Source organism: Scophthalmus maximus, chromosome 3 (genome assembly GCF_022379125.1).
Source record: "Scophthalmus maximus strain ysfricsl-2021 chromosome 3, ASM2237912v1, whole genome shotgun sequence".
Taxonomy (NCBI): domain Eukaryota; kingdom Metazoa; phylum Chordata; class Actinopteri; order Pleuronectiformes; family Scophthalmidae; genus Scophthalmus; species Scophthalmus maximus.
The window spans coordinates 21329964-21352898 of NC_061517.1; the positions used below are offsets into that span (position 1 = coordinate 21329964).

Sequence of the window (22935 nt, forward strand, 5' to 3'; positions counted from 1 at the left end):
GGTGTGTGGAAAAAACAAAACATCATCTCAGGGTTGGGGAAACATGATCGACATTTCTCACCATTTTATGACATTTGATGGACCAAACAACTAATTGTTAAATCGAGAAAATAAACGACAGATTAATCGATAATGGAGTTGCAGCTGACAGACGGTGAGGAAATATTCATTGGTTTTTACAAAACCTGTATTGCTTTAGAATCGCTTACTGCCCCTTTAACAACAAAAGGTTTCCAGAGACGGGAGGAGACGGGACGTTTCATCGAATCTGAAAAACAAGGAAACACAACGTTAGGTAACTACTCCACAAGGAGAAACCACGTCGTTGTTCAAACTAAATAGTACACAAAACTATTTGATTACGGTAAATAGCAAAGTTAACGTCCAAGTGTTCCTGTTTCATCCAGCCTTTCATCCCCTCTTCTGGAAGTCATCTGGTCCAATTTGCTGTGCAACGCTAATGGATCGCAGCTCTTCTGTTATAGTCTAGCTATAGAGAACCGTGCCAGGCAGCGGGGTGGAATGACGGTAGGATACGCAATACCAACAATACCGTGCATTGAGTAGAAAGTAGTAAGCTGTAGGTGCCAAGTTTAATCAAAAGTTTTGTTACGAGTCCAGATGCGACGACGTGTTCATCAGCCATATATACTTAGCCTGTGGGGCTGTTTCCACAGAAAACCTTCCCCTGGCAACTCAAATACACTTGGGCAAAGCAGACATGACAGCTTCCCAAAAGTGAAGCCAAATGATCTGGACCACCCCATAAACCCGCCCCCTCCATGTTACTGGATGTCCAAGTAGTTGTTTTTTTCCACGTCATGATCAACAGCTGAGACTGCCTTGCGATTGGTCGAATGGGAGTAGTGGCGGGACGTCATGCTATGTATCATGGCCTGTTGCACATGAGATGCATTAAATGACTGTCACGAACACCGCGACTACAAATTGCCACGTAAAATTATGTCACGCACCGGCATAAGACTTGCTGTGAAGTTTAAAATTCTCCCAATAGAAACCATTAATGAATAGTTAAGATTAAAGAATGTTTTAATACAGACATAGGTTGCAGGGACGACTAGAATCATCATACTTGTGTGATTGTATACATCAAAGGGTTAAATTGTGCATTCAAGAAGTGCTTTAGAGACGATCTAAAAATATCACGATATATATATCATGTATCGCGATATAACAAAAATATATCGCAATATTATTTATAGGCCATATCGTCCAGAACGGTAGTTCCAGCTTGACAAAGATGGACACTTTTGTTTTCCTATTTGTAATTCTCACTTGACCTCTCACTTTCAGTCTTGACCTGAGCAGCTACTCATCCTCTGTTTCAGAACGCCAGGATTACGTCTTTGCGTTTGTCCCGCACGTCGCACAAACTGCGTTGCTTCACTCGCGTCGTGGTAAACTGCTCTCTTGTTTCTCAGATGCATGAGTATGGACGGGGGAATTGACAAAACTACTATTGTAATTATAGCAGCTTCAATCACAACGTTAAATCTGTTGAGCAAAACCTTTGGCCACAGTGGCAACGGTTTAAAAAGTTGGAAACAAACAATTAATCATGACCATAAAGAGAGCTAACTTCCTGCTGCCATTTTAAAGACATCAGTATTATTTTGGCTACTGCTGATTATGCTGCGTTCCATTATACCCCTGAACTCGGAGCTCGGAAGTCGGGGGTGGTGAATTTCCTACGACCTTCCGGCTCGAAATTCAGACTCAGAGGGAAGTTTCAGTTGCAATTTCCGACTCGGAGGTCGGTCATTCCAAGTTCCCGAGATTATAATGGAACGATAACCCTGAGTTCTGAGCTCCAAGTTCCGAATGTACAATGGAACGCGGCATTAATCCTGCACCAAGTGGTTTTCTGGCCGCTCCACAAAACTGTAAATACAAAACATTACACCACAACAGAGCAACGCTATCACTTAGTTTCACCAGCTCCACAGGGAAACGTCTGTCTCTTTAGCAGCTACATGCTCCATAGTGTTCACCAGCCAGTGGGTAACCGCGCTGACTAACTTTGGTTAGATGACAGGTAGTAAGTAACAGTCGCATGGCAGCAGCCCCCTATCACACGGCTGTGTTCTGCTCTGACATTGTGTAAGAACTATGTCAGGATGTTTCTTTTTAGTATTGTGCAACATACTGTCACTGTTTATCATAATTGTTTTTGAATTAAAAACAGCTGCCTGCTGCCGGATCAACAACGTTGATTCATTATGGTCGTGAAATTAAAATAAATACAAAAAAAACAAATCAAAGGTTTCCTTCAACTGATCAGATTGACAATCAGATTAAACTTGAATGATGCCTTCAGGGAAACTTGGGTAATATTTCCACCAAAAACTATGTTTGTAAAAAAAAAAAAGAGGAAAAATAAAAAAATTCTCACCGTGTATTTGTCCCATTTCTTCTCAGGATCATATGGCTCCCAGCGACTCGCAGGGAAGATGTGCTTGTTCTTCTCGTACCAGCTCCGCAGCACCACTTTACCTGCGTGAGACTTTGGGGCAAAAGAGCACAACTCGGTCAACTTTGACAAAACCTCGCAGAGGCCGCAACCTATTATAATTCTGCTGGGGGTGGGGGGGTGGGGGGGGTGGGGGGGCAAGGAGGTTGTGGCTTGTTTCCATTTTCTTAGAACAGTCACAAACATCTTGGGTGGCGTTAAACCCCGGCTGCAGGGACAGTGGCCCTGTGAAGACGGGGGACGATTGTAGTGAATAGGATTTTGAAAACTGTAGGCAGGTAGTGGAAGTGGGGTGCGGGGACACAAGGTGAATGATAAGCTTACAGCTCTTCCTCGCAAACAGCAAGTGACGTAGCGTGACGAGGCAGTAGGAGGGGCGAGATGGCTTTTTGCACCCCTCGTCTCCCTCATTCATTTTTTGTGATATGTTTAATCACCACTATTTAAGTCGTTGCTTTACAATAAATACGCCGTAATTGTTAAGCCGTCAGTTAGTGAGACAATCCGGCCAGCACTTAGCGATTTTTTTCAAACAGGCCTGTTCGCCGGATGCGTGGGGCAGGTGAGGACTGAAACACGGTTACATCCAGTGACACTGACGTGGCTTTTGAACGCAGGATCTGTCCCATCGTGATGGGCGGGGTTCCCCGGACGTCTTATCCCATGCGCTCAAACGTGATTTTCATATCTTGAGTTGTTGTGTCCAGTGAGTTTTAAACCACAAACTGCTTGTCATTTTAGTCATCATTAAGTTAATGTGGGGTCCTATTCATAATTTTTTTTAACCTTTATTTACACAGGTAATATCATTGAGACACAGGGTCTCAGGGAGACCTGTTTGGGACATAAAACAACAATCAGTTACAGACAGACAGCGAGACAGATTTAACAATAGTGTATAGTGTATCCACAATATGTATATGTATATAGATAAGGATATGTTAATGTTTCTCCTGTATTTGCTTTACAAAAAAAACAACCTCACCTCATCTTTCTCTACAGTGGCGTCGTTCACAAGTCGAATATCGTCATGGACGTCAAAGCTGAAAAGAGGACCTGTGGGATAAACCGTACAGTAAGTTAAAAACCATCGTTCCACATGAAGTGCAGAAACAGTGACTCAGCACCTAAGGGGTTTAACATCTGCAAACAAACCAAGACACAAGGTGTCCATGTTCACTTACCGGATTTGCCTCTGGCTTTGGTCACGATGAAGTCATAAAAACTGTGGTGCTGAAGGAGACAAAGGACATAAAGTATAATTATGATGATTCTACATGCCACAGCTGCAGGGCAAATTTAAAACACATAATTTAATCTGATGGCAGGAACCATGACTCACAAGGACAGAGATAAAAAAAACAAAAAACAGAAGAGCTTCACATAATATTTGAATGTTGTTACAATTATAAAAGAACGCCTCTTCTGGCGGCATCTGGTGGTAAAGTTGCTAACTGCAACCAACTGAGCGTCCGACAGGGACACTTTATGGTGGCGCACCGCCTATTTCTTTTCTTGTTTCCCGCAGCCCTGGAAATTCTACACGAATGCGACGTATTCTGGACGATTCTCTGCAGCCGTTTGTGAACCAATTGTGATACTATGATATTTTCAGAGACAATTATCCATCCATCCATTGTCTACCACAGGCACACTACCAGAGAGGCGGGGTAAACCCTGGACAGGTCACCAGCCTATGGCAGGGCCACATACAGAGACAATCAACCATTCACTCTCACATTCACGGTCAATTTAGAGTCTTCAATTTACCAGACCCCATTCTGCATGTCTTTGGACTGTGGGAGGAAGCCAGAGAACCCGGAGAGAACCCACGCATACACGGGGAGAACATGCAAACTCCACACAGAAAGGCCCTGGTTGGTTTGAACCGGGATTCAAACCCAGAACCTTCTTGCTGTGAGTCGAAAGTGCTATCCACTACACCACCGTGCAGCCCTAGAGACAATTATCATGAAGTGAAAATCTCATTCCATAGCACCTCTGCTAGTGGTAAATAACCCACTGATGCAAAACCTCAAAAGACACCACACCACACTTTGATATCGCCGCAACCAGGTAAATTCCTAGTTAAACTGCACATTAACAATAACACACAATGGCCGTTAGGGTTAGGGGTTGGTAACCTCTGTGTCAGTTTATTAGGTACACCTGGATAAAGCTGAAGTAATGCAGCAGTCCTGCCTCAACCAGTTTTTAATATTTTGCTTTTTATGTGATCAGTTTTTGATTGTTGGCTGTCCGTCCCATATGAAGAGTATAGACCAAATATTAGAAACACCTCTCAGTAAAACTCAATGGAGAATGTTCTCCCGAGTTGAACTCCCAAGTACGTTGGGAGTTCACGAGTACAACATGAGTACATACTTGCGTTCCTTGATATTGAGAATCGGCCAATGATAATATTTGTATAAGCTGGTTATTAATCTCACACACGCACACTCACCAACACACCTAGGCCAAAACACGTCTATTTCTAATAACGTATTAAAAGTGTTGAACACAGTTTCCCTTGGTCATCAGTGCACACAGTACAGTACTCACATGAGGGATTATCAGGTCCTCTTTGATGTACATCAGCTGCTCGACCCCAGCAGACCTGCACACAGGAGAGGAGAAGCTGAGTCTTGGTTCACTGACTTCCAGGAGGAAAACTAAATTCTCACTGTACTCATTTCTCCGGTTTAAAGGGGCAAAGCGATTCTGGAGGAAAGCTTGTCTCTCTCTCTTTGTTGTTGTTGTTGTTGTTGTTGTGATTTTACTGCTCTGGCCGGGCCGCGAGCCAGGGACCCCGGGTGTGAGAATGACGCACTAACCATGAGGCCAAAACTACGGCGTTGCAGCACATCTCCTAAGGTGTCGACGAGTGATGTTTACAAACTGCACTCGCAGTGTTGTGTGGTGAGGTCCGCACCATTTTTTTTGTTTTTCTTTAACACAGAGCTGAGCCGAAAAACCAAGATTTTTTTTTCCGCCGCACACACAGAACCGACAGCTAGCAGGCGGTGAGGAAATATTAGCTGATTTTTACAAAACGTGTATTGCTTTAGAATCGCTTACTGCCCCTTTAAAGCCTCTATTGCAGGAGTATTCAATTAAAATTCAGGGAGGTCCAGTTGGAGAAATTTTCCTCAAGCAAAGGTCCGGAACCATAATGTCTAACTTTATGATTCAGTGCCATATTGAAGAAGCTTGGTTGTATCAACATCTAGCCTGATTATCAATAACTGACTGTCAAATCGAATAAAGAAAAAAGACCTGCAATTCAATAACATTTCAACAATGTTAACTGTCAGGTTTCATATTGAACTGGAGCAATTATCAATAACAAGTTCTCTAATAATGTTCTCTTCTCACTTCAAGTAAAGTAAGAACAAAACATATAATGTTGAAAATGTGCATCTTAGCAGTCTCAGAACACAAAACATGGGTGGAGAAATCAGAACATTGAAATACAATGTTCTCTCACACTCATGCAATCATCTGTGAGTGTGTGTGTAGGGTGCAATTCATAAAAAGGCGTTGGGGGGCCACTCAATCATGTGTCACAGGATGGCTTCGAACCTCCGACCACCGGCATGGGAGACGGGCGCACTACCAGAGAACTAAAACTTATGACAGCTAGCTTTAGCAAGGCGACAAACACACACACACACCCCCACCCCCCCCTGGATCTGGACTGCGGTCCGCCTTTTAGTGACCCCTGCTCTATTGTGTGTGTGTGTGTGTGTGTGTGTGTGTGTGTGTGTGTGTGTGTGTGTGTGTGTGTGTGTGTGTGTGTGTGTGTGTGTGTGTGTGGGCAGCTGATAAACCTCTATAGCCGCTTTCAGACAGTGACAAAAATGTCAGAGTGAGCCCATGTGAGAATCTCCACAGGAATGGACGTGATGACTGTAAACAGGAATCTCTGCTCTCCACAGCATAACGACTAATGAATAAACTAATGAGTAAAACACCCACTGTTCCAAGGTCAAGAATCATCTCCAGTACATGATATAACAACAAAAGGCCAAACACAAAAACTCTCAAAACAGTGTCATCTTTCTTGGTGACAATTTTTCTTTTTTTACTGGAGTAAATTTTTTGTAGTTCCTGACTGGTCTGTCTTCCTGCGCTGTCAAACAACAGGAGGAAGTGTGGGAAAGAAGGAAGAATACTTGGATTTGCGAATTAAGAATTAGTTGAATTCTTTCACATATAAATACTCATAGATCATGTTTAGCTGACAATTCTTTCCTTTTTTTTTGCGTGCCTCACCTGAGCTCACTGAAGTCCTTCCTGAGGACTTCCAGGGCCCTCTGCAGGAAGTTCTGGATGGTATTACCCTTCTTCATCTGTGGGGGAAAGACACAAGGATTTTTGGGAATGTGTACTGGTGTGTGTTCCCATAAATCATCTTTGTAATCAATCTTCTATACGGACTGGGCACTGCAGCACAGCAGAAAGTGGTGACCTGCCAAAACCCTCATGAGCTAGTGTTGAAGCTCTTCATTCTTTACCTTGACCGTCTTACGATGCCCAGAGCCATCCCAGTAGCTGAATGTGATCTCAATCTCCTCACCTAAGGACACACGCACACAGACACACACAGACACACAGACACACAAAGTGGAGATGATACACTATAAAAACGATCAAAATGATCACAGCTATCAGTTCTATATTACATTAAAATGTGCTGAAAATGTTACCACAATACTGATACTCCCATTGAATTCATTTATATTATTCATCGTTGTGTTTACAAAGTTATTATTGTAACTCACTCTTAATCTTCTCCTGTTTGAGCTCCCACTCCTGCCGGAGTTCCTCTCGGAGACGATTCTCTTCCTCCTGAAGAGTCGACAAAATGAGAGTTTATGATCAAGAACCGTGTTACACTTTGCTTGACAGATTCGACTTATAGCAAAATGTGTACTCCTGTAATAGACTGTATGAAGAGCATGAAAACACCATGCTCTGTATAAAGAGCCTCAGCCCCGTAACCTCAGGTACATGGCTGAGGTTTTGTTGCTCTCACCTCTGCAGCATGTGAGCAACAATTATAAAGAAATCTGTTTGTTCTTTTCAAATACATAAGGCGTGGACAGTTATGAAAGTATATCTGGTTCAGTCTGGTATGTGCTGGTTATTTATGGCCCCAATCATGACTTGATTTGTGTCCAGGTTCCTGCTGTTCAGACTTGTTTACTAGATCTGTCGCTTCTCATCCGCCTGCAGTGTGTTTTGCAACTCGTCCCGTCGTCACACAGCACAGGAATGAAAACCAAAAACCTCACAGAGAGAAAAAACTAAGTTGCTGACCTCACCTCTCTGTCTCGATCAGGAAGGAAACTTGTGTCCACGTCTGGATTTTTCCCCAGCTTCTTCTTAGCTGGAAGATCTAAGACACCAAAAGTCACAACTATCACACAGACTCCCTGACTTATAACTTTGTTTGATCGGTGCAAAATTAATGTATTACCCAAAATGTAAAACTTTAATATCGAAGTGTGGCCTTAAAATATGGATCCACATTAAACAAATCATTCTGTATATGATATATGATATATGTAAAGTGTTTAATTCAACAGTTAGAGCGAAGCATTCACACAAAACACAGAGGAGCTACAGTGTAGAGCCGAAAAACTGATTCTCAGTTCTGTTTCCTGTTCAGTTTGTGCTCCGATATCCCAGAATTCACTACTCACAGTCCTGATCCTCATCCTCAGTTTCCTCTTCCTCTTCTCCTTCGTCTTCAGGATTGAAGGACAAACTGGCTATTTTCCTCTTCTGCTCCTCCTTCCTCTTCTTCTCTTTCTGCTTCTCTAGTTTGCTGCAAATGAGGGGAGGTAAAAAACAACATGAATAACAAACTACCACAGTGTGTTTTCAATGAGCACTACCTTTTCGTTTTTACTGTTATGCTGCGTTCCAGACATCTTAGACATCTTCATTTTCCAACATCCTAATAAAAAATGGCAAAAGGAATGCCACAAGGAAAGTCACCGACCGTGGAGACGTTACACTATGAATCACAAACCATCAACTGAAAAGCGACGTAATGTATATTTTCCTGTATTTTATTAAAATGATACACACTATCATATAATTAAAAACTACTGTTCTTAAGGTAAACTGATGTCAAAATATGATGTTATCAGGTAGCTGGTTACAGTAAACAAACTCTGCTTCATTTATGGATGGAAGGAATATGCACTGGTGACAGTTCAATTAGCATTTCTCTCTTCCTGCACGTGGAGCTCAGATTCTGCCTTGAGTTGTGGAGCCTGCAGCGATAGCACCTGGTGAAAGGCTGCCCCTGTGCTCCTGGCTCCGATACACTTATGCCGAGTTCAAACTACACGATTTTCCGCCCGCCGACAAATCCTGGAGCTCTCGAGCAAAATCGGAGGAAAGTCTGCGTGAAATCGGGGCTCGCAAATTACCACTCGATCCAGCTGCTTCATTGCGGAACCACATATTAACACGTCGTTATTTATCTGCGTCCACACAAAGCGGAGAAAGCGTCGGCCCCAACTCCTTCCTGTTTCTGACCTTTCAACATAAGAGTATTCTGCAATAAATTGAAAACCACGGTTTCTCTTTGACGTCCATCTTGAAAGTGAGAAACGATTCCTGTTTTGCATGTGTATCGCACATTTTCCTGTCTCACTTTCCGTGTTTGTTTTGGAGACATTTCTCCTGGTGAAGGATCGCGGTGAATGACTTAAAGCCTGCGACTACAAGGCAGCATGTCGTGTAGTATGCACAGCACAGCGATTATTTACCTCTTCGTGTAATCGTGTAGTGTGCCCGAGGCATTAGTGTGACCAGTCAGTCTGGACACCACCCAGAGTTTTCAATCATTTTTAAATTGGTTTTGAGCTTCCTGGGAACATTTCAAAGTAAAAAAACAACAACTTCAAAGCCAAAGCTGGTTCCCTGTATGCGTAGATATGAGATCACTCATCAATCCAGCACCAGCGGTAGAGGATAATATGTTTTAAAGCAATTGCAGCTACTCTCCGGCAGCAGATGAAACTGTACTGGATGAAGGGAGAGATTTGTTTGAGGGTGCGCCGCAGCAGCAACTCACAGCATGAGCTCCTTGGACTGCTCCTTCTTGGCCAGCTGCTTCTCTCGCTCCTTCACCAGCGCCTCCTGCTTGGCCTTCATGTCATTCAGTGTCACCAGACCTGATCGAAACACATACAACTGGTCAGGCGAGAGGATAGAACAGATCTTTATTGTCTTCAGGAAAAACAACAAAAGACTGTTTGGAGCTCTTCAGTGTGCACCAGTAAGACAATATATATATATATATATATACATATATATATATTATACACACAAATGGTTATGAATCACAGGAGTTCAAATAATAAAGTGCATGTGAGTAGACAGTCCGTTCCTCACAGTGTTTGTGTGCGCACTTTGGGGGTGAGGGGCAGTAAAGTGCTCAGTCAGAGTAACATTGATAGATCTAGAGCTGCAACAGGTAATCGATTAGTAATCGACATCTAAATGAATCGCCAACTCTTTCATAATCGGTCCAAGTACTTCTCATGAAGAAAACATTTTCCCGGTTTTACGGCACGTCATGGACCAAACAACTCATCGAGAAATTGAGAAAAAGAATCCGTCAGTTGCATGATGAATGATGAAGTTGCATGACGAATGAATGAATGTATGATGAACTCAGATCCTATAAAGTAGGTGCACACATGTTCATTGCGTGGCTGCTTTCTCTCGAGCGCAGATGTGTAACTTTGCAGCTGAAAACCTTCACTCTTTTCGACACAAACATCGTCATCGACTACAACTTCATGAGTCAGTCCATGTGTTTCTTCGTTGTCATTGCTTTTGGTGGTGGGGGTCCGTGTGCAAACAGCAGTGCAGATACCTACCAACCGTGCTGGACTTGAGCTCTGCCTCCACGGCATCATAGTGGGCTGAGAACTTCTTGTCGATGTTGGACTTGACCATGTTGTCCTGTTGGAAGAACAAAGACACGGCAGACAGCGCGAATGAAAAGTCTTTTCATTTTCATCTCCTGTAACTGTAAAAGGCGGGAAAGTGCACAGCAGAATCACTTCGTTTCACACGTCAACGTTTATGCTCCCGTCTGTGCCAGTGGCCCCTTCACTGACCCTGCGGGTCGCTGGTCCACAGAGCCCTTCACGCCAACACTTTTCCCGTCTCTTACAGTAACTTAATGTTATTGGACACACATTGGAGACGGAGATCTGTGTGAACTCGCTGTGATACCGTGTACCTGGTGTGATAAGTAAGCGCGAAACAGTTGCAAACCTCAGCAATCTTCTGCTTCAGCTGTTCGAGTTGCTCTCGTTCTTTTTCTCGTTTCTTCATCAGCTGCATGGCTCTGCCCGCCTCGCTGGCGGCTCCTTTGTACTGCGCCATTCCGCCTCCTCGGTGTGTCACACTCGCTCACGCGAAGTTTTAAGACACAAACGGCGAAAATAGAAGTTTAAAACTGAAGCAAAAAAAAACGAAGCGGATTTGTTCTGCGGACCTGTGCGAAGGCAAATCTCCTCGCACTTCACAACAACAAAAATGGCGGCGACGAAGTGCATGCTGGGTACTTGTGACGCCTTCGCGTACCTCCGGAAAACAGACACGACCGAGCAGGGACCGCGTGGTGATGTAAAACAATTCAAATGCAGTGTAACAATGGGAAAGACACGGAATGACTGACTATGATTGATCTCACTCAAACCCAAACATGACTTGCAGCAAAACCTAGAAACAGCAAATGTTTCGAGTTCAAATTGAATGTAATTACAATAATAATACATTTTTAATTCACTTGTGAACAAGTGATTTGAAAAGGATTTACTGATTTAACTTGATAGACCACAGGTGTCATTAATCAAATTAGACAGTTAGATAGATAGATAGATATACACATATAAACTCAAACATACAAACCAAAAATTATATAAATTAAATATGATAGAAATATATTAAAGCGAACTGTAGTGGTGCAAAAAGTAGCTGGCAGGAGCCAGTAACCAACTGACTGAAGTTACATATTAATTAAGGCTCGTTACCATTTAATGTCAAAATGGATTCTATTAAGGTCTACTCAAAAAACAATACAAAAATGCTCAAGGATTTAAGCATTTTTTCCTCTTAATCAATTATAATTTTATTATTTGTTTGAAACAGTTATCTCAGAATGACATCTGAAGTCAGTGTAAAAGGAAAGGTAATAATAATGATAATAAGCTTTACGTATAGAAAACATCCAACAGCAACACTTGCAGAAATGTGCCAATTCAAATACAAACAAAGACAAGATGCATAGTAAAAAAAAATTTTTTTTAAAAACCTCTCACTCTCTTCCAGTCCAGTATTGTAGTCAACTTACTAAATTCTGAGTCTGAGTCAAGTCTCAATTCCCCAGCGTTCGAGTCAGAGTCCAATCATATAAGAAGCGCCCCAGTGAAGCCAGATTACTTGAGTCGGGTGTCGGTGTCATTGTGGTTAAATTTGATGTGAAACATTTGAAAGGAAAGCACAGGAGTCTCTTTATGTATCGTCGTATTAGCTGACTGTATGCACATGAATCTGCATGTAGGCCGTTGAACACAGGTGCCTGCCCTTGCATGAAATTTGATAATTATAGAGTATTAATACAGCTACCAATGTCTTCTTGTTATTTCTTCTCGTTAAAGAAACTAATAAAAAAAAAAGTCTGACTCCTCGTCGAGTCACAAGTCCTGGACTCGAGCGCCACGACACTGACTCGGTCACACACTTGCCGCGTCCTACACGCGGGCAGCCTCTTTGTCCCCCGTTGGATGCCAGTCCTTGTTAGACAGCGAAATGGCAATTTGACTGCAGCAGAGGGCGAGAGACGCACAAAAGGGCGAGATGAACATGTTCACGGAGCACACGCACAGGGAGCGCAGGCATGGAAGGAAGGTGTTGCTCAGCTGTATGCAAGGCACCACGAACCTAAAGAGTGAGACAGAGAGAGAAAGAGTGTCAAACTGTCTCTCACTGTCAGGACTGACTAGATATTGTGGGGGGGGGGGAAAGAAAGGGAGTCATTTTGGCAAGATAAATCAAAGTGAAGCCCGTGTCACCAAAGGTCAAGTTAGGAGTTGGGAGCTGTGCTGTTTTTGAGGTGTGTGTGTGCATGTGCGTGTGTGCGTGTGCGTGTGTGTGTGTGTGTGTGTGAGATGAGAGAGGTCGCACACAGAGTAACGTTTCTAGATAACAAATCCCTGAAGCTTTGAAAGGCCTAAACATGAAAAGTGGTAAACCCTCTTTACCGACAGAAAATGTTTGGAATTCTCAGCATGTTAGCTTTCTTACACTTTTAATCACTGGAGGAAGCCCTGGGCTATTTTGCATATCTATTGCGCCGGGGTGGTCATGTGACGAGTACTCATAGTGAAATTATCACTTTATTATCATTTAATAACTTTACTGTTTCATACTCTAAGCAGTTGCTTGAGGTCAGATTGAATAATCAAAAAGGGGTCATTTTCCATCCCAACAGTTATCCTCCTGTCACATGGCAGAATAGATCTTATTTGGTCTCATCTGGTTTTATCAGCGGAACAGTTTGGTTCCCCCGATCGCCTGTGTGTGTGTGTTTCCAGTCTCCCTGCTAAGCTAAGTTAATCACCTCTTGGCTATTTCATTTGTAGCATGTATCCATACATCCATCGTCTACCGATTTATCCATTTAAGGGTCGCGTGGGAGGATGGAGCCAATCCCAGCTAACATTCGGCAAGAGGCGGAGTACACCCTGGACAGGTTGCCAGCCTATCGCAGGGCCACATACAGAGACGGACAACCATTCACTCTCACATTCACACCTATGGTCCATTAAGAGTCTCCAATGAACCTAACCCCATTCTGCATTTCTCTGGACTGTGGGAGGAAGCCGGAGAACCTGGAGAGAACCCACGCATACACGGGGAGAACATGCAAACTCCACACAGAAAAGCCTGGTTGGTTTGAACTGGGAAATATATATATGTGTGTGTGTGTGTGTGTGTGTGTGTGTGTGTGTGTGTGTGTGTATATATATATATATATATATATATATATATATATATATATATATATATATGTGTGTGTGTGTGTGTATGTATATATATATGTCTATGTGTATATAGACATATATATAGATTTAGAAAAAAAATTGTATTCCAAAAATATCCTAAATGTGCCTTTTGTGTGACTGAATTGAGGCTGTTATTGGCTAAAATATCCACATGGTGAAATGTTAGCTGTTTAGCTGGTGGCTGTAACAACAGGCTAAATGTAACCTTGGAAGACACCATGTATTTGTCACCTTCGGGGTTCAAATGACTAATTGTATGTAACTGAAAGACATGTACACGCCACATCTGTCATGTTGTAGAGTATAAGCTACAACTCTGTATTGGGTCTGTTCTCCCCCACAGGCAAGAGGAGGAGGTATTTGATGGACGGGTGATCTAGGTGTTTCAGGTACCGTACATACCTGCTGTGACATAATCGCAGATTAGTGTCGAGCTGGACAAACAACATGCCTGAACGTTTACACCATCAAGGACCAGTGCAAGCGCCATTTTTCTGCCCTGCACACTATCATCCGGTATGGATCTAGATCTAGTTTCCTTGATTGTGTTGGGAGATGTTGAGATGAGGATGAAAAATATGAGGGGCAAAGAAAAAAAGGTGTCTCTTATGTTTGCACCAGCGTACCACACGTGCAGACAAGCGAGAATGGCCAGGAAGACGCCACAGAGGAGAGCGAAGGGCACTGCGAGCAGCAAGGTGAGGCCGCGGTACGTCCAGGAGCGAGTCTTCTCAAAGCCGGTGACGCTGTAAAGCCACACTTTGTCTATGCTGCGCGGCGCAGCGGGCTCTGCCAGCACATCGCTGACCTCCACCTAGACAGACAGGGAACAAGACAGTGGGTGGCACAAGTCAAGTCAAGTCCAATCAGTTTAGTTATAGAGCAAAAAAAATATTATTTTACTTATTCATCTAATGTGGGCATAATCAAAAATTACATCCTGGCCCCACAGATCATTGACCACACCACTAGGTGAATTTGCAGCATCAATGCTGGAGAAATATTTTTGACCATGCAACATTTGACATCATCAAGACAACTGTGAAGTGGCTGGTCAAGGTCCTCCTAGTAGTTTTAAGGTGAAAAAAGTGTCAGTATATTGTTTTGTGTGTTATTATATGTGATTATGTATTAAATAGGTATGTAAATAATGCAACAGAAAGTTCCGACAAAATTGAAATAATACAAATGAACAGCATCATGTCCAGTCTAAAGTCTAAAGAAAGAATAAGCTGTGGTGCGAGTAAATAAAAGTACTGCATTCAAAAGCACCCTTATAAAAAATACATGGGTATGTTCTACAATACATAGTGATTTTGGAGATTTTGTTTCCTCTAACCACTGCCAATTTAGAAAAAGAAATAGAGTAATTATTTTTTAACTTCCTTGAGCCTCAGACAGTGATTTAAATTTCCCCAGCTGAGGGATTTAGAGTGGACATCACCATTTTAGACAATCTAAAACATGATACGGAGAAGAAGCTTTTGTATTGTATTTTGTATTCTATTTTATTATTTTATCATGTGTTTTATTTTATGTAAAATCTTACTGTGAAAAGCAACTTTGGCTATCAGTTGAATGTAGTGCTGCTAAGTACAAGTACCTCAACACTGCACTTCAGTGCTGTGGAGCCTCCTTAAATGCCACATTGTTGGGATTAAAAAATAAAAAAAAGACAGTGAGCAAGATATAAGAAAATTAATTTTGACATTGACCGGTTGTTTTTAACTACCGTTGGTTAAAGGATGATGTCATATCACCATTAACTAGGGAGGTGTTTATTATGGATTACATACTGATCCCAAATATCAAACGCCAAAAGCATCTTGAAGCAGGAATAAACTAACTTTTGGCTTAAACCTGTCATTATGATGTTAAAAACCAATTGTACAGTGTAATGGCGGTAGAAAAAGGACACCCATCACTCCTCCGCCTGACAGGAAACATTGATTTTCATTCATTGCAAACAATATCACAATGCCTTGATGGATAAAGTCAACCTGTAGATGCTTGTTGATGCCATAAGGGTCCCTGTTGACCGGACAGGTGGGTGTGGGTGTAGCAGGGGCCGTGGGAGGTGTCGGAGGTTTGGATGCAAACTCCGGAGGAGGAGGAGGAGGGGGAGTGCTCATCTGCTCCCCTCCTCCGTCATCTTCATCGCTGTCGTCGTCGATCTTACACTCCACCAGACAGTCGTCGCTCACCATCATCATCCTCACTATGCAGGAGGAAGCACACGCGTGAAGATAGTGTACCATACAGCAGGCAGTCACATAAACTGGGAGACCTGCATTCTCATCCTGCTTTTAACTTTAACAGTTAAACTGTAAAACCAATACACACACACTCTCACACACACACACACACACACACACACACACACACACACACACACACACACAGATTGGAGGCGTGCAAAGTGCAACAGCAGGCTAAGAACTGGCTCTACCACCTGTTCTTCAGCCCCCAAATAAGAAGCCATACCAAAATCTGTAAATAGCAACTGGTAATTTTAAATTCCAAATGAAACACTGAAGATGTTCTCTATCCCTGTTCGAATGTATGTGTTCTTTCTACGGGGAACAGGGCAGTTCATAATCTTAGTTAGTATTCCTGAATTTTGGTGGGGACTTTCCCATTTGTAATGATGGCAGTATTGCTGCCTTGGAGTAATGGGAGAAATGACAGCTGACTAATAGTCTTGAACGTTTCATTCCAAATCATTTCATCAACTTGCATGTATCAGGCGAACAGTATGAAACAGGTGCTGCACGGAGCAATTCGTATACCACATCCACGTTTGGGAGAGCAGCAACTGCATGAAACGATCAATCATGTGCGACCTACCTTGTTTAAATTGCTGTCTTTGTCCTGTGTCAGTGGCAGGGGAGCCCTGCAGAGAGTGCTAATCTAAAATGTCAGTGAGATCATTCGGCCGCTTAATCACAAATGTCCCTCAGAGCTGATCTGGCATATGAGAAGTCATGCAGACGCGAGTGCGCGCACAAACACACAACACACACACACACACAGTATTTGACACCGACTTAGAGAGGCACAAGTGCTAATGTGGTACAGTGACTCTGTGTGTGTGTACGTTTGCGTGCGCGTATGTGTGTGTGTGTGTGTGTGTGTGTGTATTTGGGGGCTTTGGAAGGGGTTATTTTTGGAGGAGGAGTGGATGGGTCTAAAAGATTACGTTACAGCCCTGGGGTGCCGTCTTAAAACGGAAACTCAAACAATAAGGGACACACATACCAATAACCCGGTGGACTAGATTCATTAATCTGAGTGCTGATTACTTGCGTCTGACCTGGTGATGGGGCAGAATGTGGCAGAGGCAGATCTCGAACTGCTCACGTGGTTGGCAACAGGTTGCGGCGGAGTGGCTCAGGAGGGCGGTCGTGGCAGGCAGTGGGTCTCTGACTCCATCTGTCTCTTTCTGATTCTGTCTGCTGCTTCACAGGGCAGACTTACTGCATATAACAATCAATATGTGATATCATTTCTATGTTTAAGTTTTGGTCAAAGAGATTTCTTGTATGGTTGGAGCACGTTCAGTAAACAGCACTTTGTGTGCAGACCTGTGTTTGGATCTACTTAATAAATGACTTTTCTAACATATGATTTTTCTTAAACAAATCAATCTTCCGGCACTGACACAATAGTTTTAAAGCAATACTCGCCACAAGGTCTTAACCAAATGCATTCCTTGAATGAATAAAACTGTTTAAGCTTAATCTTTCCTCAACCACCGTTTTGGGCAATGACCCTTTACAACAAAGCTACATAGACTCATGTCCTCTTGGTCTCATCACTTATAACATTGCACATTTTGAGCAGTTCCCGTCTTAGATTGTTTCATTTGAAGAGATAATAGAAGAATGGACAAAGAAAACTTTCCTTTATTTTGTGACATGGAACCAAAGACTAGAGAAAAGTCAGACAATATATCCAATCTTACCCATTAGAGCCCCTTGGCTTCTGGGTCGTGAATCATTGAGCGTTATAAACTTAAACGTGATGACTCGACAACTTTTGTTTGACGCTGCAACAGAAAACTTGGACCTTGATAACCTTCATTTAGATCAGGAAATTAGTAAATGGCACAGGCTGGGCAAGGGGGGACAGACAACGTTCGTGCGCCTAGTGGTTCCAGGTTGTATTACTGTTTGGTCACTTGTAAAGATGCTGCAGTAGCTAGAAGCCGGTAAGGACACGGGCACACTTACTCAGAGCTCCATGAGGAAGTTGTCAACACCACTTTGGAGATAATGGAGTAGAATAAATAAGTAAGTTCACTGAAGTAGAAAGACGTAAAACTGTCATTTCTGAAGCCTCGCAACTCCATGGAGTGAATATCCATCAGAGGTTCACTCTCGTGTAATCTATTTTTTCTATCACTCTCCTTCTTTGACTGCTTCTGTTTTTGTAGAGATGCCTTGTGTATTTGGCTGTTCCGCCGTCTGCCATTTCCATCACTAGGGGATAGCTACCAAGAGAACGCAATTCACATCCTTGTTTTGGTTGCGCAATGGGTAAAAATCGAGTCGTCATTTTCCAAGAGAATAACATGGTGCAATCAGTTTTCACATCATAATGACAAGCTTAAGCCGAAAAATGTGATTACTTTATTTTAAATCACATTTGTGCTCGAAAAACTGAAAACAGACTGATTATTGAATCCAGTTTAGCAGCGGCAACTCTCAAGACTGACTTGGTTTGGATTCAATTTTAACTGAAGAAGCTCCGACTTTGCCTCCAGATGGAGCAGCACTCCACGAGTGAGTGAATTTGATTGTCAGTTTGATCGTGCTCTTTCTACCAGTAAAGACCTATTTCAGTGTTGACAGCTTAGTCATGACTAAATATTGCATTCATTTTTTTCAGTTTCAATAGACTTAAAACCCCTCGAAAAAAACTCTTCATCACTTAATCACCTTTATTGTATTCATTTTTTTTTTTTTTACCACACATACAATTTGACACAGTAAATTTTGTGACATCATCAGACAGTGATCCAGGATATCAGGGTGTTTTAGTCACGGAAGCAGAATCAATATTATAAAAACTGATTCTACCTCTATGTTTTCGATACTGAAGCACGACAGAGGAGAGATGCCATAGGTATAAACATTTCAAATGCTTTTGGAGTCAACAAAATTGTACACCTCACTACAAAAATCCTAAAACATACATTTGAATGGGACCTGTAAATAGTGCTAGATAATGTATATAGTCGGGGGGGCCAAAATGTGTAGATGAATGAAACAAGAGTTTTGATCATGGCTCCAAAATGACTCCATTGCGTTCACAGTTTAGACCAACAATTTAACCCTCTTTGAAATGGGGGCCATTTTGGCTCTTGAGGCTAGGGCACAGTTTCCAGTTGCAAAAGTCAACCAAAGCCCTAAGTGAAAAAACTCTGACTTATTCCTTCAAAGCCAAACCTGAGTTAGCCCGTCTCTAACTCTGCAAAAGCCCTGAGATTTGGCCTGTGCATCAGGCCATGTATCACATTTGAAGGGGAATCTGTGTTTCATGTGTATGTGTGTGTGTGTGTGTGTGTGTGTGTGTCTGCTAACACTACATGCTGCTATTACTGACCTCACTGCTTAGTTTTACCAGCTAGCATCTATAGTGTCCCACAGTGTTCAGTATTAAATACATAAATAGATAATTATGAAATAAATAAGCACTTGAAAAACTTCATAATATGGAACAATTACTTGCCAAACAATTTAAGGAGTTATTGAAATTGGGCTCATGTGAAATGTGATGCCATCTTTTTTTTTCATTTCACATTAGTTATGTGAAGTAAATTAGTAATTTCAATACCCTTTAAAAAAAATCTGTTTTTATGGTATACATGTATTTTTCCAACTAACACTTCCTGCCATTTTCCACCATACTGATGGTGTCATCATGACCTCACCTTTCAGCCAATCACATGCCCCCTGATCTCTTCTACAACTAGCAAGATTAACTCACTGCTACCAGATTTAGCCAGTTAGCCCCTGTTAGCCACAGCAACAACAAGCACAATGTAATCAACCAAGTAGCTGTTGCAGTAAGCAAATCAGTACAAAGACACAGGAAACTCCTTCTGCCATGCAGCGTCCGCATTTGTAAGCCTGTTAGGGTGAACCGTGGGGCTGGGCTGTCCTCCCCATGTCACCGATGTCGTACTGCCATTTCCCTAATTTTACCCTGAGCCTATTTGCTGGTCATTTGCTGCCATCCCCATTTTCCTGGGCCCTGTGGCGGATGCCTTCGATGGACCACCTCTTCCTACAGTCTGCGCAGTCACCCTAGAGGCTGGTTTTGGAGGTAAGCGCTCACCATCAGACCACTGTTACTTGGCTGGACGATCTCAAACGGGGCAGGGAACTTGCCGGCCTCCAAGTACGCCAACTGGGCCAAATCCAGGAATTGGACAGAACAGGGCCAGGACACCTATCCCTTCTGCTCAGCAGTGAGTTCAAAGGAGATCTCATCCGACCTGAAGACCACCAATCCAAATTGTGCTGCTGGGATGACCAAGTAATTCTGGATTTGGGAGTAGACTCTCATCCATAAAATCCAATGGGCACTGTGGATTACAATGATAGGTCTATGGACTAGCATGTACTTTAGGAAATGCTCTGTTAGAGGGGACCTATCACTGTGGCACTAAAGTGATGGGTCAGATCCAGTTGCTGTGGCATAATTCCCCCTTTAGATAGTGCCTTATTCTCTTCGGAACATTTTTCGCTGCTTGGTCCATATTGGTTACGGCCTTGATTGCAAGAGAGAAAGAGCAGACAGCGGGCAGATGATCCTGGTGGTCAATGTTTCCATCAAGCAAGGCAACTTACTACCAAAATACACTGAGGTGACCATCTGGAGTAGAGGTCAGACTGGTGCGATTGGACCATGTGAGCGTGGCCGCCAACTCCTCCTTCATCTCATCAGATTCCTCTGACTTCAAATCTACCTTGATACAAGATAGGAATTCATTTGTGCGCTGATCTATTGCCTCTAGTATTTCATCCACACACTTGTCAGCGAAGTGCTGAGTGCTTTCTCTGCAAGTTGACCACTGCATGCTATTTATAACATTGGCATTGTTACATAGCTAACAAGTGCTCAGTACATTTGGAAGTAGCAGTAGAGGAGCATGCTAGATTAAGAGGCAGGGGATGCGATTGACTGAGAGATTAACAGAGCAGTGACAACACCCCTGTTATGGAGAGTGACATGAAAAAAGTTGACATGGAATAAAATGTCATTGTGTAAAAAAAGACTTTTGAAAAAAGGAGATTTTGAAACACAAACATACAGAAAAATGATATTCAATAAAATTGTTATGTAAATTAACGATGAAATAACCGAGTTAAATAATAATAATTTTCGATCAATTTATACATTTTTTAACAAAATTGAATATCATATCATTCATTTCATATTGTCTTATCTATTTAATATTAAACACTTTAGGTATCATCTTTCTGGATCAGATTTTGTGAATAGAATATGCAGAGTTTAAACTTACAGGTATTTGAAGTGAAATAAATGTGAAGATTTAGAAGAATGAGTTAAGAATAAGATGTGAAGGCACTCCTAGACACAGGCCCCAGATCAGTTTTGTTATTCAAAGTAGAGCAAACATTATAGCGAGAGCTGATCTCAGACCTGCCACTAGGGGGCAGCTTAAGTCTTTTGTTGATTCTGATGTATCATGGCAACCACTTGTTAAAGTCAGTCTGGTGATATCACTGGCGATGTCACATCCCTGATTCTCCAAAACTTGCGAAAGCCTGGTGAACAAAACCAGACCAGGACCAAAGAAGAGCGAAACCAGCCGGAAAACAGACACACAGGACGTACAGTAACACGGCACCAAGACTAGTGGCACTATGAGATGACAAAGACGCAAATATTGTACACGTGTCAAAAAAATAAATCAGGATCTTCACTGAATGCATCATCGTCATCAGTGTAAACACCATCATCATCTTTAAACAATAAATCAACGATTCCTGTCATCCTCTCTTCTCTGTCAGTCCACCGGTCTGAAAAGCGCCCGTCCTCTGAGGCCGAATCCAACTTTTTTGGCGGCGGGGGCAGCTTGAGGATGGGGGGAAGAGGAGGAGGAGGAGGAGGAAGAGGGAGCAGGGGCTGCAGGGGCGGCGAGGGCGGGTGGCTGGAGAGGAGGCTGGCGTGACAGGAGCTCCTTGAACACGGAGTTCATCTGACGGCTGATCACCTCCTGAAGGAGCAAGAGGGGGAGAGGTAAACACGAGACATGCAAGATGATGAAAATGTGGCCTCAGTGACCCATGTTCAGTAAAGCCTGTCCTTTACGACACCTCCTACAATTACTGTATATACTGTCAATGTTATGATACAATATCACGAGCAGCTGCCTATTACACACCCTGTAGTTACACAGCAACAGTCCTATATTCACTCTACTTTTGGTTCAGTTTTTGGTCTCCACACAAATATCTGTCCTTTTAGTTGCTAAATGCTCCACTACGTTCCCCTGCTCATTCCCTAACCGACAGGGCGCTTTCACACCTACAGTACCCTGTTTGGTCCAGACCTTCTGACTTTCTGACAAAAATTGCAGGCGTGAAACGTCCCTCGGCCCACGGCCCTGACCAGTGGACCAGAATTCGATCCGAGCAAAAGAGGCGGTCTCGCTCCGGATCAAACGGAACCATTGTTTGTTAGCAGTGTGAAAACAGTTTTTGGCAAGGTTTGGACTTTCGGAGCAATTACAGGAAGTTGAGGCAGCTAGCTACTGAGCTACCCGCCAATAAGACCAATCAAAGTCAAGTATAGGGAAACGCAGACCACGTAGGTGATTACAACAGGACGTGGGTATGTCACGTAAAGTTCTGTAGTGCCAAAACTAACCGAATGAAACGCATACAATACAGAGTTTCTCAACTGCACAAGGAGCTTCATGGACTATAGAGCTCATACAGAGGGGTACTGATGGGACTGACAACAAGGTGACTTTGGACAGATTATAATGACATTTCTCATAAGCGCTCCCGTATGATTCATGCACTGTGACAGGAGGGCACTGTCACATTTGAAGCAATCGTGGGGAAGGTGATGGGCAAATCTGGACCGATGTCCGGGTGTGTTCTCAAATGAGCGCTTTAATCTTTCAGATATTAAATAAACAGTTTCACCATGATGCAGAGCCAAATTGACTTGTCAAATTCTTACCTTTAGACACAAAACATTCTATGTTTCTGTCTCTAATTCAGTGATGCTGTCGGAAAACATAGTAAACCTGCTTGTCAGAACACAGCCAAGATTGATTGCTAAAGAAATGCCGTT

At 42.7% G+C, this 22935-nt stretch overlaps 3 protein-coding genes across 5 annotated transcripts in view; all 3 read right to left on the bottom strand.

The window, feature by feature from the left end:
- Positions 1-208: 208 nt before the first annotated feature.
- fam50a (family with sequence similarity 50 member A) lies at positions 209-11078 on the bottom strand. Its single transcript, XM_035645546.2, has 13 exons — positions 10802-11078; positions 10399-10483; positions 9588-9687; positions 8200-8324; positions 7819-7892; positions 7276-7342; positions 7009-7070; positions 6767-6843; positions 5054-5108; positions 3676-3724; positions 3477-3547; positions 2414-2524; positions 209-268 (listed from the first exon to the last, which is right to left on the bottom strand). The coding sequence occupies exons 1-13, from the start codon at positions 10910-10912 to the stop codon at positions 260-262; spliced, it is 996 nt and encodes a 331-aa protein (XP_035501439.1). The 5' UTR covers positions 10913-11078; the 3' UTR covers positions 209-259.
- A 569-nt stretch (positions 11079-11647) lies between these two features.
- On the bottom strand, positions 11648-16612 carry cav4b (caveolin 4b). The gene is made up of 4 exons (XM_035645077.2): positions 16444-16612; positions 15597-15814; positions 14223-14410; positions 11648-12472 (listed from the first exon to the last, which is right to left on the bottom strand). The coding sequence occupies exons 2-4, from the start codon at positions 15807-15809 to the stop codon at positions 12283-12285; spliced, it is 591 nt and encodes a 196-aa protein (XP_035500970.2). The 5' UTR covers positions 15810-15814; positions 16444-16612; the 3' UTR covers positions 11648-12282.
- Positions 16613-18520: 1908 nt separating this feature from the next.
- Positions 18521-22935, bottom strand: part of arhgap4b (Rho GTPase activating protein 4b) — a 31951-nt gene continuing 27536 nt past the window's right edge. For all 3 annotated transcript variants that reach the window (XM_035644661.2, XM_035644660.2, XM_035644659.2), the window contains one exon: positions 18521-21847. In XM_035644661.2, the coding sequence (XP_035500554.1) occupies positions 21638-21847 (210 nt within the window). In that variant the 3' untranslated portion in view covers positions 18521-21637. The remainder of the gene's footprint in view (positions 21848-22935) is intronic.

Bases quoted from the DNA above. Each gene is read 5' to 3' on its own strand.
- cav4b (XM_035645077.2), bottom strand. From the start codon at position 15,809: ATGATGATGGTGAGCGACGACTGTCTGGTGGAGTGTAAGATCGACGAC. The intron at 14,411-15,596 runs GTTGACTTTATC...CTGTCTGTCTAG, and splicing joins GCATCAACAAGCATCTACAG to GTGGAGGTCAGCGATGTGCT. The intron at 12,473-14,222 runs GTACGCTGGTGC...CTCACTCTTTAG, and splicing joins CTCGCTTGTCTGCACGTGTG to GTTCGTGGTGCCTTGCATAC.
- fam50a (XM_035645546.2), bottom strand. From the start codon at position 10,912: ATGGCGCAGTACAAAGGAGCCGCCAGCGAGGCGGGCAGAGCCATGCAG. The intron at 7,071-7,275 runs GTGAGTTACAAT...GTGTGTCCTTAG, and splicing joins CAAACAGGAGAAGATTAAGA to GTGAGGAGATTGAGATCACA. The intron at 3,725-5,053 runs GTGAGTACTGTA...TGTCTCCTTCAG, and splicing joins AGGACCTGATAATCCCTCAT to CACCACAGTTTTTATGACTT.